This window comes from Stylophora pistillata, chromosome 4 (genome assembly GCF_964205215.1).
Source record: "Stylophora pistillata chromosome 4, jaStyPist1.2, whole genome shotgun sequence".
Lineage (NCBI taxonomy): Eukaryota > Metazoa > Cnidaria > Anthozoa > Scleractinia > Pocilloporidae > Stylophora > Stylophora pistillata.
Window position 1 is genome coordinate 29,838,428 of NC_142522.1, and position 19,127 is coordinate 29,857,554.

Consider the following 19,127-nt stretch of genomic DNA (forward strand, 5'->3'; position numbering starts at 1 on the left):
AGTGACTGGGAGAGGGTGCCGGAAAAAGACCCTCCCTCAACTCTATTCCTAAAACATCCTTGTAGAAATCTTTTAACCAACAGGAAATAAAAAGCAAACATGTTTATGGCAGATTATTTATCTGGTAGACTGACTGTAACTCAAGATTATACCTCAAAGAAAAAAATATAGATTTGCAAAATTTAATCATATGCACGCATACAACGACCCAAACTCTACTCTCTACTTGGTATTATGGGATTAGGAAACTACCCCCTCAAAAAAAAAAAAAAATTAATATTGATGTCGCCACTACTGAAGGAATCAGCGACACTATAGTTTGATTGCCAAAGCGTTTCCTTCATCTCCGATAAGCGGCCACAAGGCGAAACATTTTTCCAAGATTGCTGTCCAAAGAGGCTTCCGTTTAATTTGAGGGTAATTCACCGATCATTGTAACAGCACTTCAGTTTTGATGTAAGTACTACGTTGAAACAAAATATATTAGTACTTATAACCTATCTATATTCGTCACTGTAAATGTAACGAAATTTATCACTGATATCGAGTGTTCATTGATAGCTTTGAGTAGGTGCGGTATACGTTGTTATGTTTTAGTCAACAATCTTCCACACGTAAGAGGATATTTGCATTCGCTGGAAAGTAGAAAGGTACAAAACATTGCGCAACACTGTAAAAAAAAAAAAACAACAGCAGAAATTTAAATCGACGAGGTAAAATTTACTTTGTCCACGAAATCATGATATGACTGCAACAGACATGAAAATAAAAGTCAAAGGGTAACTTCCTCTACTCAGCCCACTTGGCTACGAAACTGTGGCCAAGAGAAACGTGAGTTATTCATTTTATGAATTAAACAGCATATATCTCAATCCCTTTCGCCGGTCTGTTAATTACTCTTCCTGATTCCCCTTACCAATCTTTGAATTCTAAAATGATACGCCAAGCCATTCAGGACGAATACGCTCCTACTTCTGCGACGTTGAAAGCTGCAGGGAAAATTCAGCAAGCATGATGACTATAAGGTAATAACTTACGTAGTTTGTAATGCAAATTTTTCTGCTACACTTTACTAAAATGAAATAAATGATGCTTTTTTATGAAATAGCTGTTAGAGCAGGGAATTTAGTTACTCAGTTTAAAGTTTTTCTTGATTATTAAGCAAATTCAATGAAAATGTGATTGTTCTTGTGATACAACATGTATTAATTTGTAACATCATAGTCGAGAACGTCAAAGTAACATGCAATGACTGATAAAATATGAGTACAAGTATTGTATTCTCTTGAACTAATTTTCCATGATTATAAGTTAAATGAGTTATTCAACTGAATAAAAACAATTTCAAATTTGGCGAGATCTGTTTATTTGCATGTAAATCCCCTTAAATAGCAGACTGAGTGGGTTAATTGTTAAGTATACTGACTCTGAGTACTTCAATAGACTGTTCTATTCTGTCCAGTTTAATCAACGTAATGTATTATGGTATTAATCTTAATATTAATATGGAAACTCAATCAAAAAATGATGTGGTTGATTTAATTTCTTGAACAAAGAAATGTTTTTCTCCCAAATTATCATTATCCCAATTTTCAAACAATCAACAAGATATAGTGTTACTTCGAAATCTGAGAATGTGTTAAGGCCGATGAACAATTTTTTGAAACCTGAATTTCAGTCTGTTTTATAGTATTAAAGTAAGGCAGAGATCCTATATCACTGATTATAACTGAAAGTGATAGTATTTCACTTTTTCATAATTCACCATCAGTATTATTGTTGAAAGGGTGAAATATGTGATACAGCTTTTATCATCTAGGAAAAGGTTGAGTGCAGTATAAAATGAAGTCATCTTGAAGATACCATTCAGACTCTTGACAAGCATTTTTGTGGCGAATTTTAGAGATTATTTTTCAATCCTAATAGGCCACAATCACTGCAGGAACAATTGACGTTTTCTTTTATACCACAGTTACAATGATTTTGCACTTTGAATTGCAGTCTTTAAGCTCTGAGTTGAAGGGCATTTCCTGTGTTTAGGAATCTTTCCGTAAAAAGTGGTGATTAACTTGAAACAATTAAAATAGTGGGGGCAGAAAATGAAGCATCATTGAGCATGAAGTTTAAATTGTGATTTGTGTAGTTCTACATAGTTTTATAATAATGTTTATTCAGACTGTAATTTTTGATAAGCATGGTGTCTTTCTCCAAGCAACAGTTGATTGTACATCATAATACTCGTCTCGATATAACAACGTTGTTGAGGCTATTCCTCACCAAGGTTTTATGTTAGTCCGTTCCGTTCCTTATTTTTTGTATGTCACGTAGACCACAATCCTTCAGTAGTAATTTTTATTTTTCGATCCCCCTTTACGCACGTGGTGAAGCGCTTGTAAATGACTTAGGTACGTGAAACTGTTTCTTTTCTTTCGTTTACCGCCTTTCATCGTGTGGTTTTTAAGGCTCCCTGAGTCTCGTAATTTATGATGAAAGGGCGACCGGATGGTTTTGTAAACATTGGAATTCTTCGCCGTCATTAAATTCGTTGGTTTAATGAGCTGTTCTGTTGTTATTCGACATCAACGCCGCTATATGTGTCCGACCCGGACAAACGTAAATGCCTTTAATTTTGCTTCAATGACAGCGTTTTAAAGCTTACAACTATAAATAAACAGCTTAATTTCAAAACGAGGCCACCCTGCCATATCTACCGGCACCCCTTGGAAACCTCGCCTTTTTGCTTCGCTCAGCGTGGCAGCAACGGTTGGAATTGAAGCAGATATCCAAGTAATCGACCAGAATCCTAAGTCATCTCAAGGTAAATCCATGAATTCTGAAAGAGATAATACAGCAGAGGTTATTTCCAAAGCGATTCAGAGCCAAGTAGCAGCCATGCTGCCCACTATGATTCACGAAACGCTTGCCAAGAAAAATCTCGAGGGAACTGCCTCGAGTCCACAAACTTTGAACATCGGTTCAATTTCTCTTCCCCGATTAGCCGCCGGTTCAACACAAGGCTCAAATGATTCTGTAGCTGGCCGGTTAGCCGCCGGGTGAATACAAGGCTTAAAAGATGGTCACGTTGAAATCAGTGACCCACCTTCGAAGAAAACAAAAGTTTCAGAGGCGAATGAAGATGTCAGTGAGGATCTTACACATCCCGCTTGACATTGGGAGGCGTCCGAGGAACTGTCTAGCTTTCTGGACGTTATGTTTGCCGATAAACCGCTGTCTGTGTACGACAAGACACAAATTACAAAAGATTTTCCTCGTCCCAATGTTGAGTCAGTATTTACTCCAGTGTTTGACGACTATTTAAGCTCTCTTGTTACTGGAGCGAAAGGAGTTGACAAAGAAACTAAAAAATTCCAAGACCAGCTCTCGGACATTGTTGGCCCAGTAAGCATGGCTTTTGAACACAACTCCAACTGGCATGAAAGCGAGGATAATCCGGGCTCTATTATTCTATCCACACAAGAGGTAGGTGGCCTGTATAAATGTTTGTCCAAGGCCCTTACTCTACTGGGATCTGTCAATGCTCAGTATAAAGTTCATAGACGAAAACAGGTGTTGGATAAACTGAACCCTCAGATGAGCTCATTAGCTTCTGAACCATTCCCAGAGGCAGGCAAGAGTTTATTTGGTCCATCCTTTGAAGAAAAAGTGAAGAAAGAAATTAAAAGATGAAGATTCTTTCTAAGGCAGCCCCTAAGAAGCCAAACATGCAGTTTTTTCGAAGAGGGACCTCCTCCCAATTCAGGCCAGTGCGAGGGGGTCAGTTTTCTGGAAAATGGTCCCATCACCTACCAAGCTTCCCAACCAGAGGGAGAAGCTCATATTTCAGAGGCCGGGGCCGGAGCAGGGGAAGGTTCCCAGCTGCTCAACCAGGTCAGAACTATGTTCCACCCCAAAGTTCCCAGTAACAGCTGCAAGTCAAGCCTATGCAGGTATGCTACCACTATAAGAGAATTTCAACCTTCCATTTGTAAAGTCGTTTTTAAACAGTTTAGGCCTTTCTTTAAGAGAGGCAAGCCACTTTCCCATAGCAGGTCGTTTACAACACTTCATAGCAAACTGGCAAGCAATTACAAACGACCCTTGGGTGCTTACAGCTATCTCAGGGTACCATATTCCCTTTACAGTCATACCACATCAAGATTTCCTTCCCTCTCAAAGAGTATTGGGGGAGCAAACAAATTTGATAGACAAATAACTGGGAGAGCTTTTTCAAAAACAGGCAATCCATCTCGTTTCCGAACACGATTACAACGTGGGGTTTGTCAGCAGCCTGTTTGTTATCCCCAAAAAGGAGAGACGGACAAAGACCAGTCTTCAACCCCCGCCAATTAAATCGGTTTATCCAATACGAAAATTTCAAAATGGAGGGCATTCATATGCTCAAAGATCTTCTGAAACCAAACGATTTCATGGCAAAGATCGATTTGAAAGATGCCTTCTTTGCAGTTCCAATTTGGAAAGGTCACCAAAAATTCCTCCGTTTTCTTTGGAAGGGTACTCAGTGGGAGTTTGCATTCCTCCCATTTGGAATAGCAAGTGCCCCAGAGTCTTTATCAAGATTCTGAAACCGGTGATAGGCCTGTTAAGAAAGCAAGAAATTCGTCTGATCATTTAATTAGACGATTTTTTACTGATGGCCTCCACCGAAGAAACTCTAATATACCATATCACATTGACAGTCACCCTTTTAGAGATATCAGGGTTTGTGGTCAATTATCAAAAATCCCAGCTAAATCCTACACAGACAATAGAATTTCTAGGTTTCCATATAAATTCAGTTACACTAAACATCAGCCTTCCCTTAGACAAAGTCAAGAGTATCAGAAGAGAATGCCAGAAAGTTTTCGAAAACGCAGACATCACGATAAGGGAGCTAGCTCTGCTTCTGGGGAAACTAAGTGCTTCAATCCAGGCGGTGTTCCCAGCACCCCTTCATTATCGTCACATCCAAGCAGTCAAAAAGCACACTCTAGCTCTTCTTGGGGGCTACGAGTCCCCAGTGTGCTGGACAGAGGAAGGTCTCGAAGAGCTAAAATGGTGGAGAGACCACCTTTCTGCTTGGAACTGGAGAGCAGTTTTACGAACCCCTCCTCACTTGACAATCGAAACAAATGCTTCCCCGATGGGATGGGGAGCATGTTGTGGAAACTTTCAGACAAGAGGGCTTTGGTCTCAGTCAGAAAGGCTCTTACACATAAATTGTTTAGAACTTCTAGCGGGCGGTTTTGCCCTAAAGTCATTCCTAAAAAACAAGTACAACATCCATGTAAAGTTAATGATGGACAATACAACAGCAATAAGTTATATAAACAAGATGGGTGGGCCCACATCACTGATCTTGTCAAGCCTAGCCTTCGACCTTTGGCAATGGTGTCTTAATCGGTCTATCAGAGTCGAAGCTCACCGCTTGCCGGGGCGGCTAAAGTTTGTGGCCGATTTCGAATCCCGAGCTCATCCAGATTCCAGCGACTGGAAACTGGAACCATCCATCTTTCAAGGGATCAACAACAAATGGGACCCCTTCACAATAGATCTTTTTGAAAGCAGACTGACAACAAAACTATCCAGGTTTATGAGTCGGAAGCCAGATCCTGAGGCAGAGGCAATGGATGCCTTTACACTGGATTGGAGCCAGCTCAAGGACTATGCATTTCCACCATTTGCCCTGATAGGGCGGTGTCTAAAGCAAGTTCTTTGTCAGTCAGTCTCTCAGTTGACAAATGTGACTCCTGTGTGGGAAACCCAACCATGGTACCCCTTGTTGTTAGAAATGACAATAGACAATCCCCTATTTCTCCCATCGTTCCCAAGGCTACTGAGCCGAGAGAACGAGTTGCACCCTCTCGCCCACCTTCAACTAGCCGCATGGCTAGTCTCAGGAGTCGATATGAAGGTACAACAGTTTCACTGCCAGCTCAAAGACTGCTCCGGGCTGCATGAAGAGCCAGGACAGAAAAAACTTATTCTTCAGCTTGGAGAAAGTGGAACTGTTGGTGTCGTGAACAACAAGTCAATCCCCTTTCAGCATCTTTAGGTTCAGTTTTAAACTTCCTAGCCAGTCACTTTGAGGCAGGCCTGGAGTATCGTACTCTAAACGTGTATCGTTCAGCTTCGTCTGCGACACACCCACAAATTGAAGGTTACAATGTTGGGGAACATCCCCTGGTAGTTCAGCTTCTAAAAGGGATTTTCAATTCCCGTCCACCAGTACCCAGATACACAACTACATGGGATGTTAACATAGTTACGAGTTGTTTGGAAGGTCTGGGTTCGAATGCGCAGCTATCGTTAAAGCAACTTAGTAAAAAATTGGCATTTTTGCTTGCGATTACTTCTGCAGAATGGGGGCTCTGAATTAATTTCCCAAGATTTACGTTTTAGACGATTTCATCCAGAAGGTGGTTCTTTTAATCTCCCAGAACTTACTAAAGGGGTTCGGTTTGGAAAACCCTTGAAGACCTCCTTTCACTCTAGTTTCCCAGAAAATGAGTTGCTCTGCCCACGCTCGTGTCTTAAAGAATATGAAAGGCGAACCCAGGCTTTTAGGCCAGAATCAGTGACTGCTCCAAACAGGTTATTTCTCTCTGTGAATAACCCTCATAAGCCTGTAAGTTCTGCTACCCTGTCTCACTGGGTTAAGAACTGTCTTTTGGAAGCTGGAATTGATAACAAAGTATTCAGGGCTCACTCCACTCGTGGAGCAGCTACTCCTGCAGCGCTGAGAGCAGGAATCTCTATTCCAGAAATAGTTCGTCTAGCTGATTGGACAAATGAGTCCACTTTCAAAAAGTTTTATTATCGTCCCGTTTGGAATGCTAGTGTCGGCCGCTCTGTCTTAGCTAGTGCTGCAGTTGAACCGAGTTCTTGAAGCTTTGAACATACATTGTTATATCGAGACGGGTATTGTGATGTACAGTTGGAGATTATGCCAAGGCTGCTTGTAGCCTGAAGTATAATTATAATTGTACGAATAATAGGAGGCGAGATATAACAATGTACCTCCCTCCCGCCACTCTCCATTTATGCATTTATAATTTTGATGTTCTAATTTCTTTACAGATTGTTACCAGGTGTTAGGCTCCACAAAAAGGCGAGGTTTCTAAGGGATGCCGGCAGATATAGCAGGGTGGTCTCGTTTTGAAATTAAGCTGTTTATTTATAGTTGTAAGCTTTAAAACGCTGTCATTGAAGCAAAAATGAGGGCATTTACGTTGTTATATCTCGCCTCCTATTATTCCTACAATTATAATTATACTTCAGGCTGCAAGCAGCCTTGGCGTAATCTCCAATTATTATTTCAAGATGTATAACCCTATACTGATAGGTAGAGATTTTTTAGCCCTTGAATAACCAGATTTTTTTTAAATTTTCTCGTAAACCATAAAACTAGGATGTCATTGTCTGTTGTTTGTAAAATCAGTAGAAATACTTACAAGGAATCAATGGAACATGACATGTTTAATAAAACATGCATGACAACCCATGAAAGAGTGTGGTCCTGGTTTGAGTTGCACTATGAGAATAAGGAATACATTATGTGACTTAAAAAGGCACAATCCTATGTTATTCTGGAGTATTGTTTGATAAAATTGCTAAACTTGATTGGTGAACTCTCTTCATTGGTGCTTGGTTGCAATAAGTGCTTAAGTTCTTAAAAAGAGGAATGCTAGGTAAATGGCAGCAAATTTCATTTTGGACTCCTGAAAATTGCTAATAGTCTTATCCAAATGACTGCATGATTGATTTGGTTGTGATTTTCCCGTTTAAGTATGTTTGATTAGATTAATTATTTTGATACTACTGATACTCATAATCTTCAAGTTGATTTGGTAAATTCTGTGTTATTCATACAAGTTATATTGCCAAATTTAGTTTGTATTTTGGTTTAAGCTCATATGAGAACAGAACCCCTCAAAGAAGAGGATGTAACGGTAAGTAGCAGCTATCTTCAAAATGTAATAGCTAGTTCTTATGTGCTCAGAAGTATAGAAGAGTTAATTTACATTTCTGTGGTGCATTTCTAAAGTTGCCTTAGTTCTGTTACCCTCCCCCTCACCAACATATCCAGCCTCACTAGCCTCACCAACCTTACCAATCTTGCTAACCTCACCAACCTTACCAATCTCATCAACCTTACCAACCTCACCTACCTCACTAACCTCACCAACCTCATTAGCCTCGCCGCAACCCCAGGACCTATAATATAAGTTTACCTCACCAACTAAAGCAGCCCCACCATCCAGCAACACTGAATGTCACCCTCCCAACCAACCTCACCAGCCTCCTACTAACCCCACCAAACTCATCCAATAGACACAGGTAACCCCGACAGCTTCAACAGAACATCACCATTAACCAACCAACCCTGCTACCCTCACCAACCAAACCTAAATTACTAACTTCAACAACCTCACCAGCCTCACTCTAACCTTGGCACTATAATTAAGCAAACTACCCTCATCAACCTTAAACAAAGCTCACTAACCTCACCAAACTCACAAGCGTCACCAGGACCTCAACAACCTGATAAACCACGCTACCCTCACCAATTTCACTGATCTCACTGACCTAAAAACATCACAATCCCCACCAACCACATCAACCACCGCATCAAAAACCTCTTTAACACCCTCTTCACCAACATCTCTGTCCTTAATAACCTCATCAACCCTACCAAATCCACCAATTTCACTTACCCCACCAACCTCACTAAGGAACACAACATTCCCACTAACTTACCAACTTCACCGACCTATGCAATCTTGCCAGCCACACCAACCTTATCAACCTAAACAAGCAAACCAACCTGCCCAACATAACCAAGCTTACTAACCTTACCAATTTTATCAAGCTTACCAACCTATCAGCCTCACCAACTCTACCAACCTCACCATCCTTATCAACCTCATCAACTCTACCAACCTCACCAACCTCATCAACTTCATCAACTTTACTAACCTTACAAACTTTACCAAGCTTACCAACCTTATCTACCTCCTCAACTCTGCTAACCTCACCAACCTTATCAACCTCATCAACTCTACCAACATCCCCAACCCCCTCAACCTCATGAACTCTACCAACCTCATCAACCTTATCAGCCCCATCAACTCTACCAACCTCACCAACCTTATCAACCTCATTAACTCTACCAACCTCACTAACCTTACCAACCTCATCAACTCTACCAACCTCACCAACCCTATCAACATTAACTCTACCAACATCCCCAGCCCCCTCAACCTCATGAACTCTACCAACCTCACCAACCTTATCAGCCCCATCAACTCTACCAACCTCACCAACCTTATCAACCTCATTAACTCTACCAACCTCACTAACCTTACCAACCTCATCAACTCCACCAACCTCACCACCTTATCAACTTTATCAACTGTACCAACATCACCAACCTTATCAACCTCATTTACTCTACCAACCTCATCAATTCTAACAACCTCACCAGACTTATCAACCTCATCAGCTCTACCAACCTCACCAACTTTATCAACCTCATCAACTCTACCAACCTCACCAACCTTATCAACCTCATTAACGCTACCAAACTTACCAACCTCATCAATTTTAACAACCTTATCAACCTCATCAACTTTACCAACCTCGCCAACCTTATCAACCTCATCAACTCTACCAACATCACCAACCTTGTCAACCTCATCAACTCTACCAACCTCACTAACCTCATCAACCCCACCAACATCACCAACCTTATCAACCTCATCAACTCTACCAACCTCACCAACTTTATCAACCTCATCAACTCTACCAACATCACCAACTTTATCAACTTCATCAACTCTACCAACATCACCAACCTTATCGGCCTCATCAACTCTACCAACCTCGCCAACCTTATCAACCTCATCAACTCTACCAACTTCACCAACCTTATCAACCTAATTAACTCTATCAACCTCACCAACCTTACCAACCTCATCAACTCTATCAACCTCACCAACCTTATCAACTTTATTAACTCTAACAACAACAAACATATGAAACATATGTGTGAACTGCGGTTATGAGACGTATATGAGAACGATCCTTCGCAGTAAAGCACTATTTGAGCAATAGTGAAAATCAGACCTGAAAAAAATTTCAGGCCTGTACGGGATTCGAACCACTGACCTCTGCGATACTAGTGCAGCGCTCTACCAATTGAGCTAACAAGCCAACTGAGAGCAGGCCATCAAATTAATTCGATATAAACCCGTAGATGATAAATCAAACAACAACAAACATATGAAACATATGTGTGAACTGCGGTTATGAGACGTATATGAGAACGATCCTTCGCATATCAAATAGTGCTTTACTGCGAAGGATCGTTCTCATATACGTCTCATAACCGCAGTTCACACATATGTTTCATATGTTTGTTGTTGTTTGATTTATCATCTACGGGTTTATATCGAATTAATTTGATGGCCTGCTCCCAGTTGGCTTGTTAGCTCAATTGGTAGAGCGCTGCACTAGTATCGCAGAGGTCAGTGGTTCGAATCCCGTACAGGCCTGAAATTTTTTTTCAGGTCTGATTTTCACTATTGCTCAAATAGTGCTTTACTGCGAAGGATCGTTCTCATATACGTTTATTAACTCTACCAACCTCCCCAACCTTATCAGCCTCATCAACTCTACCAAGATCACCAACCTTATCAGCCTCATCAACTCTACCAGCCTCACCAACCTTACCAACCTCATCAACTCTACCAACCTCACCAACCTTATCAGCCTCATCAACTCTACCAACCTCACCAACGTTATCAACCTCATCAACTCTACCAATATCACCAACCTTATCAGCCTCATCAACTCTACCAACCTCACCAACCTTACCAACCTCATCTACTCTATCAACCTCACCAACCTTATCAACCTCATTAACTTTACCCACCCCATCAATTCTACCAACCCCACCAGACTTATCAACCTCATCAGCTCTACCAGACTCACCAACCTTATAAACTTTACTAGCTCTACCAACCTCACCAGCCTTATCAACCTCATCAACTCTACCAACATCAACAACCTTATCCGCCTCATCAACTCTACCAACCTCACCAATCTTACCGACCTCATCAACTCTACCAACCTCACCAATCTTTTCAACCTTATTAACTCTACCAACCTCATCATTTCTACCAACCTCACCAGACTTATCAACCTCATCAGCTCTACCAACCTCACCAACCTTGCAAACCTCATCAACTCTATCAATCTCACCGACCTTATCAACTTTTTTAACTCTACCAACCTCACCAGCCTTATCAACCTCATCAACTCTACCAACATCAGCAACCTTATCAGCCTCATCAACTCTACCAAACTCACCAACCTTACCGACCTCGTCAACTCTACCAACCTCACCAGACTTATCAACCTCATCAACTCTACCAACCTCACAAACCTTATCAACCTCATCAACTCTACCAACCTCACCAGAATTTTCAACCTCGTCAACTTTACCAACCTCACCAACCTTATCAGCCTCATCAACTCTACCAACCTCGTCAACCTTATCAACCTCATCAACTCTACCAACATCACCAACCTTATCAGCCTCATCAACTCTACCAACCTCACCAACTTTACCAACGTCATCAACTCTATCAACCTCACCAACTTTATCAACCTTATTAACTCTACCAACCTCATCAATTCTACAAACCTCACCAGACTTATCAACCTTATTAGCTCTACCAACCTCAGCAACCTTACCAACCTCATCAACTCTACCAGCCTCACCAACCTTATCAACTTCGTTAACTCTACCAACCTCACCAGCCTTATCAACCTCATCAACTCTACCAACATCACCAACCTTCTCAGCCTCATGAACTCTATCAACCTAACCAACCTCATCAACTCTACCAACCTCACCTGACTTATCAACCTCATCAACTCTACCAACCTCACCAACCTTACCAACCTCATCAGCCTTACCAGCCTTGCGAGCTTTACCAAGCTCACTAAGCTCACCAACCTTACCAAGCTCACCAAAATTACCAACCTGACCAACTTTGCCCACTTCACCACGATGATCAGCAACACAGTTGGTAACAGGCTGGAGGAAAAAACCTTGCCAATGAGGTCAACAGTGACATGCCAACCCTTAACCCCACAGTAAAGCGGTATGCCATCATGAAATAAGCTAAAGGGATCTGACCGACTTGAGCTGCAGTTCCAACAAACAAATCGACCCAATATCAACATTCTGGCCATTCACCGCAGGCTTGCCAGCCAGGCTGACCTGGTTGACAAAACTAACTTAAATGAGCTGACCCTTCTGTTAAGCTGACAAACCCTATCTACCTGACCAACCAGACTAAACAGCCTTCGTTTATCAATAAAGTTGGTACTGTTTATATAATTTGTCGCAATGACTGTGCAATTGCATGGGTGTTTGATTTTAAATTTGCGATTTTCTTTGATTTCTGGACCTGGGGAAGTTTCATCCAAAGGACTTGAAAACTGATCAAAATAATGAAAAGGACGAGGGATGTCGATCAACAAACTAATCTTGGGAGGAAAACGTGGACTGTGATCAACTTGGTGATTCACCTGAGCCAGGAAATGAGGTAAAATCTTTGGTAACAATAGAGTGCTGCTCGTCTATGATAACGAAGAAAAGATTGTTTATCGTAATTTGCATTCCTCGGCCTTAAACGGAGGTTCTTGTGCCAAGGCTACTTAGTGGTCATTTCTCGGTGATAATGCTTGAATTCTCATTCTTACTTGATGGCAAACCCATGTGCTTCCTCTAACCAGACCTACGGATTAAATGTTATTCCTTTCTCCTAGGAATGTGAGGATGTTGAAATGGATTGTGATCCGCTTGAGGGTGAACTCATAGTATTGAAGGAGGTAAATATATATACCACTGCGGACGACATTCTATGATTTTCCTAATACGTTTTGAAATGGTATTCAGTTTGGAAGAGGAAGCTATCTTCTTTGTACAAGTAACTGTGACTAGTCATAGCGTATTATCTACCAATGGAATCATGGAAGCATGGCTAACGTTATATAACATGTTTTCTTTGTTCTCGCCAAAATGACTTCCAGTTTTAAAGATTTTGTCCGCTAGTGTTTATGCTTACTGTGAAGCCAGTCAACATGTTATCGTTGTGTCATTTTTAAGTAAGTGGCTTTTCGTAAAGCGACCGACGCCTTGAGGTGGACAACTACCCAGAAACGGTATGCACTTTTTGGGTGCTTTTACTTTGGATTGAGGAAGTAAAGGCCTTGTAAAGTTACGCTGGAGTAGTTAACGAACAGAAATGTTTTCGCTGAATTGACTTTTAGTGAAGTTTCATGCCAACGTTTTTAGTTTCACACTGTCTAGTGTGTCGAAAAGTTTAGGTTTTGTGACTTTGTCCTAACAAAGAAACTAGTTAGACAGGTGCCTTCAAAACTTGGACTTCGTAAAAACGTCATCCCAATAAATTCTTAATTATCAAAACGATATGACTTTAGTCAGCAACTGCGCCCAGTCTGTTTTGGTCTCTTACTGAACGGAGAATTTGTAAACTTCTATTAAAAAGTAATTGTGTTTAGAGGGAAAGAATTGTTTGTTGTAGCTGTTTTTAATTGCCTTGTCTTGTACTTATTTCTTGCTTTTTTCTTCATTAGTGTGAGTCTGTGCAAACGTAACGCGTGATAATGTGTTTACTTTCATAGGGCCTCACCAGCGAATCATTGCATATTCATGTGGTGTCTTGCAGCCATTCAGAAGGCCTTCAGCACTCTATGGATGGCGTTAACCACCATTTTCACAAAAGGAGCAGATAAAAACGAGAACAGCCAAGTTTAATGCCAATGTCATCATGAAGGAAAGTGTATGTGTATGAGGAACTTTGAGAGAAGACTTACCTTGAAAATATGCTACCCCAGTCGAAAGAAATGAGAGATTGTGGAGAGAAAGTGGACGTAAAAAAAGGCCATCACGCGTCGAGCTTCAGGAAAGTAAACAGTTTTGAAGGAACAATGGAAGGAGGATGACGCAGAACGAGTCGGGATTCAAACAGATGGGTGATCATGACGAGAAGATAGAACAGAAGGTAGCCCAGTACGACTCGGCGATGAATGAGGTGAGGAAAAGTTCAGAGAAGACGGAGAAGCAAGTGACGCAATTAGACCCTCAGTTAAATGATTTAGGTTACCTTGGAGAGACGATAAATAAGGAAATTACCAAGCGCGATTGGCAAGATAAAGACATGGAAAATCGTGTAGAGAAGATTAAGAAAATGGCCCAGCCTGATTTGCTGTTACAAGAGATGAATGATCGTGGAGGGATGAAGAGGAGTAAAACTGACCAATTTGACTCGCAACTGCATCAGATGGATAGCGTTGGAGAGAAGACTAAGAAGGAAAGGATCCTTTACGACCCCCAGTTGGAACAGATGGGTAATCTTGAAGAGATCGTGAAGAAAAAAACTCCCCAACCCGACTTGCGCTTGCACTTAATGGATAATCGTGGAAAGATCGTAAAGAGGAAAAATGCCCAATTCGACTTGCAATTTAAAGAGAATGGTGATCTTGAGGGGATGATAACGAAGAAAATGGCTCACCGCGATTTGCAGCCAAAGAAAATGGATTATCCTGAAGAGACGATGGAGGAAATGGCCCATCGTGATTCGCCGTTACACGATGGCAACTCGCACGTGTACAAGATGGATTATCATAGAAAAATCGTAAAGCAGAAAACTACCCAATTCGACTCATAATTGCTAGAGATCGATGAATGAATGAAAGCCTTTATTTAAAGAGGGTACCACTTAATAGCCAGCGGCTAATAAACTTGTGGCCCTCACAGACTACACAACTATAGAAAATCAGATAAATATGTAAGCTAAAATATGTAAACATTTTAAATAAGCATTTAAAATAATAAAAGATTCAATTAAGAAGATGTTATTAAATAGTAAAATGATGTAAACATTGTTGTACCTTAAAAATCTTGGCAAACATGTTCTTTTTAAAACATGCTATAGAATCTAGTTTCCTAATTTCAATAGGTATACTATTCCACAGTCTTGTAGCCGAAACAGCGAAAGAGCGTCCTCCCTCTGATTCTCTTTTGTATTTAGGACAAACAGCATTAATGCTTGAATATCTAGTGTTGCGGGAGTGCCGCTTATTATTCAAAATTAAGTGTTCATTTAGATAATTCGGCAAACGCCCATTAATTCGCTTATACATCATTATGCATTTATCTATCTTATGTTGCTCATAAAACGAAATCCAACCTAGGTTGTTAAACAAAGCAACTGATGGTGTCGTGCGATCGGCTAAAGAAATAGCTTGTGCCGCACGTTTTTGCAATCTTAAGACCCTATAAACCGACTCTTTGTCGCAATTTTCCCAAACCACGTTAGCGTAAGACATAACAGGGCGAATAATGCTATTATAAAACTGAAGTCGCTGTTTAAGAGGTAAACAGGCTCCAATCTTACGCAGTATTGCGATTCTAGAGGACATCTTTTTACATACTTTCTCAATATGTTCATTAAATGACAATTTGCTGTCAATTCCTACTCCTAATAAAGTAGCACAATCCACATTATTGAGCTGTTTTCCGTTTACAGCAACAACTATGTCACTTCCATTTATGTCAGCCACACATCTTTTCCCAGTGATCGTGAGTACTTTAGTCTTGTCTTCATTTAATGGGAGCCTATTTGCTGAAGCCTATAATTGAATTTCAGAGACAGACTTATTTAGTGATGAACTTAAGTTGGCTAAGATTTGCACATCCGCAAAAGCGTTGACAGTCGTATCGTCTGCGTAAAGGTCCAACTGAACACTTGTATACAAGGAAAAATCGTTAATAAACAAAATGAAAAATAAAGGACCTAAAATACTGCCCTGAGGGACTCCATGCAACATCAAAGCTTCGTTTGACTCACTCCCATTTACAAGGACAATTTGCTTCCGATCCGACAAATAAGAGTGACACCAGGCAAGCTCCCGGTTGACTATACCATACAGCTCCAACTTGCGCAACAATAGCTTATGGTCCACCATGTCGAAAGCCTTTCGATAATCGACCAGGACCATGCCGTATACATGATTGTTATCTAAGCCGAACAAAAGCTCGTCAACTACCTTAATTAGAGCAGTATACTGTACAGGACAGTATACTGTACTGTATACTGTATACTGTATACAGTACTGTGTACTGTATACTGTGTACTGTATACAGTATACTGTACAGTAGGACAGTATACTGTACTGTCGGTACTGTACATCCCACGAAACCCAGACTGTCTAGAATACAACAAGTTATTATCCATAAGAAAAGCATATAAAGAGTTGTGCATATGACGTTTGATTACTTTTGAGACCACTGGTAGCACAGAAATCGGGCGATAATTAGACGGGTCACTGGCTGCACCCTGTTTGAACAGTGGTGTCACGTTAGCGGTTTTCCAACGAGTAGGAAACGTTCCTGTGGAAAATGATATGTTGATAAGCCTTGCTTGGAGCTAGAATAGGAGCCTTGTGAGGACTGATCCCCTTTATAATCTAGAGCACCTGAGCATTGGTTATGTCTGGAACAGAGATAATCCTAAAGAGCAGATGAAGAAGAAAATGGCCCAGCACGATTCACCAGTGAAAGACACAGATAATCGTGGAGTGATCTCCATGAACAAAATGGCCTTACACGACTCGCAACTGCAAGAGATGGATAATCTTCGAGAAAAGATGAGAAAGAAAACCGCCCAATCCGACTCGCAATTGCAAAAGATCAATAATTTTGAAGAGATGATGCTGAAGAACATGGCTCATTACTACACGCAATTTGACAAAATGAATGATCGTCTTGAGAAGTTGGAGAAAATGGCCCAGTACGATTTGCGAATGAAAGAAATGGAAATTCTTGGAGAGATGATAAAAAAGGAAATGGACCATTTCATCTCACAATTGGAAGAAATGGATATTCGTAGAGGAAATGTGGAAAGGAGAGTGGCAAAGCAAATGGAAGAATTGAATAATCGAGTAGAGAAGATGGAGACTGATATTATCCAGCATGATTCAAAATTTGACGAAATGGGCCGTTGAGAGAGAAGGATGGAGATCGAAATACGTACACAGGCAGAGAATACAGCCGTTCATCAGCATCACCTTACAGTTCTACAGCAGCACTTTGAAGATTTAAAAACTCGTATGTTAGATAAGTTAGATGGTCTGATTGTCGAAATGGATGCCTTATTCGCAGTTTGCTGTACCAGCTGGACTGTGACGTCATAAGTCATCTTTCCGTGCAACTACCTCTCTTATAGTGAAGAAAGGTCCTGCATAGCTACATAAGTTTTTTTGTGTTATTTTTAATTACTTTTTCTTTTCGGCAAGGCACAAACAGCGTAAACACTTCAATGCTATATTGCGTCAGCAATGATTGAGGTTTAGTGCTTTTTGCTCAAGCTATATGGCGTGCATTAATCAACCAACATATGTACGAAAATGTATCAAATATTACCATGTAAAAAAATCAGCAATGATGGTTTGTCTAGTAGGTCTATGTGAGTAAATAGTTCTTTGACTTAAGGGGTTAAAGCAGAGATGTAAGAATTAGAGGCGTGTAAATGCAGCTAAAAGACTACTCAAGGACTCAAATTGCAACTTGCAACCAGTTTTCATATTGTATAGTTAAGGCACATTGTACAGGAAAATGTAGAAGGGGTTTTTTTTAAGTATTTTCAAATGTCTAGCAATTATTGGAATTAATGGTTGTAATCATGGCGACCTTCAATTAGTTTATATATCAGTACTAATGTATTTGACTGTAAACTTAGTGGCAAGTGCGTCGACTCCATTAATATCTGCATTCATAATTCCGTTTCTCAGTTTAGGTTACTTTTTCAAGAAAAATAAACATTACTGTTAGTTGTGTTGACTTACTTTTTCAAGGAAAGGGAGAAAAAACGTTGATTTCTAATAAACTAATCTTTTTTTAGCAATAATTTCCATAAAATCCTCTACAATACAAAATATTAACAGCGTAAAAAATGATCAAAATAACTCACTTTCGGCTCACATCTATTCCTTTTTTTTATTGTAAAAGTGTCTGAAAAACTATAAATAACGGAGTCAAATCTGAACAGATTCAAAGTTTAATAATCTGATAAGTAAAAGCATATCTAAAACTATACAGAAAAGAGAGATTTGAATGGCAAATCTAGAACCCTATATACAAGGCTGCTAAAATCCATTAAACAATGTCAGTGGCTCCCTTGGCAGCTGCGATTTCAACGTCACAATTATTATAGTCATACGCAGCGCGGCGCTTCACCCGCAATCCTCGAAGGCAAACTAAGGCCGACCGAAGGAGGGCAAAGGATGTCTTTCTAATAAACTAGTCATAATAAAGAGTATGTCGTATTTACTTATAAAGAACTCAGTACAAACTAATTTATCGTTATTTATTCAAGAGAATCCTTATGCCCTGAGTTCTGATACACATGTTGAATGTGACAGCAGTATACTAACTCCCATGAACAAACTTGCAGTGCCTCTCCGTTTTTGTAGTAAGTAGGATGCTTGAAACTTTACTCACCGGGATTTGCAATTTTTTTTTAAGGAATTGTAGATTTGGCATGGGTCAATAGAGTCTAGCTGACAACACGTTTTTTCAAGCTGTACATGCCTTAATTAACAGTTTAAAAATCTGAAAACCTCAGACTAAAACGTCATTGTCCAAAATCTCTCTTTCCTTCAGCTTATCTAGGCTTACTTTGTCATGGTAAAAAATTTTGTTTTTCGGAGGCTGATGGCCAACACCAAGGAGACCCTCACGCCAAGTCTATGCCTAGCCAAAGACAAATAACTTCCTGCTTTGCTCTGGGTTGTTATCGCCTCGGAAACATGTACGATACCTAACGTGCTATTTTCTTATTATCTTCATTTCATCGGGATATTCAATGTGCGAGTTGACATTGGTAAGGTACATGTAACAGCTACTGTAAAACAGTCGTTAGGAATAGGATGTTAAACTTCCATTACTTCGATGACTGTTGTCGTCGATATTGATAGAACCATATTGACGACTTACCAAAATGTTGCTATCAGTAATCTTTAGGAGAAAG

General features: G+C 40.3%; 1 protein-coding gene across 1 annotated transcript; it reads left to right on the forward strand.

The window, feature by feature from the left end:
- The first annotated feature begins 4,651 nt into the window (after positions 1-4,651).
- Positions 4,652-6,052, forward strand: LOC148733263 (uncharacterized). Its single transcript, XM_088757974.1, has one exon. The coding sequence runs from the start codon at positions 4,652-4,654 to the stop codon at positions 6,050-6,052; it is 1,401 nt and encodes a 466-aa protein (XP_088614100.1).
- Positions 6,053-19,127: the final 13,075 nt, after the last annotated feature.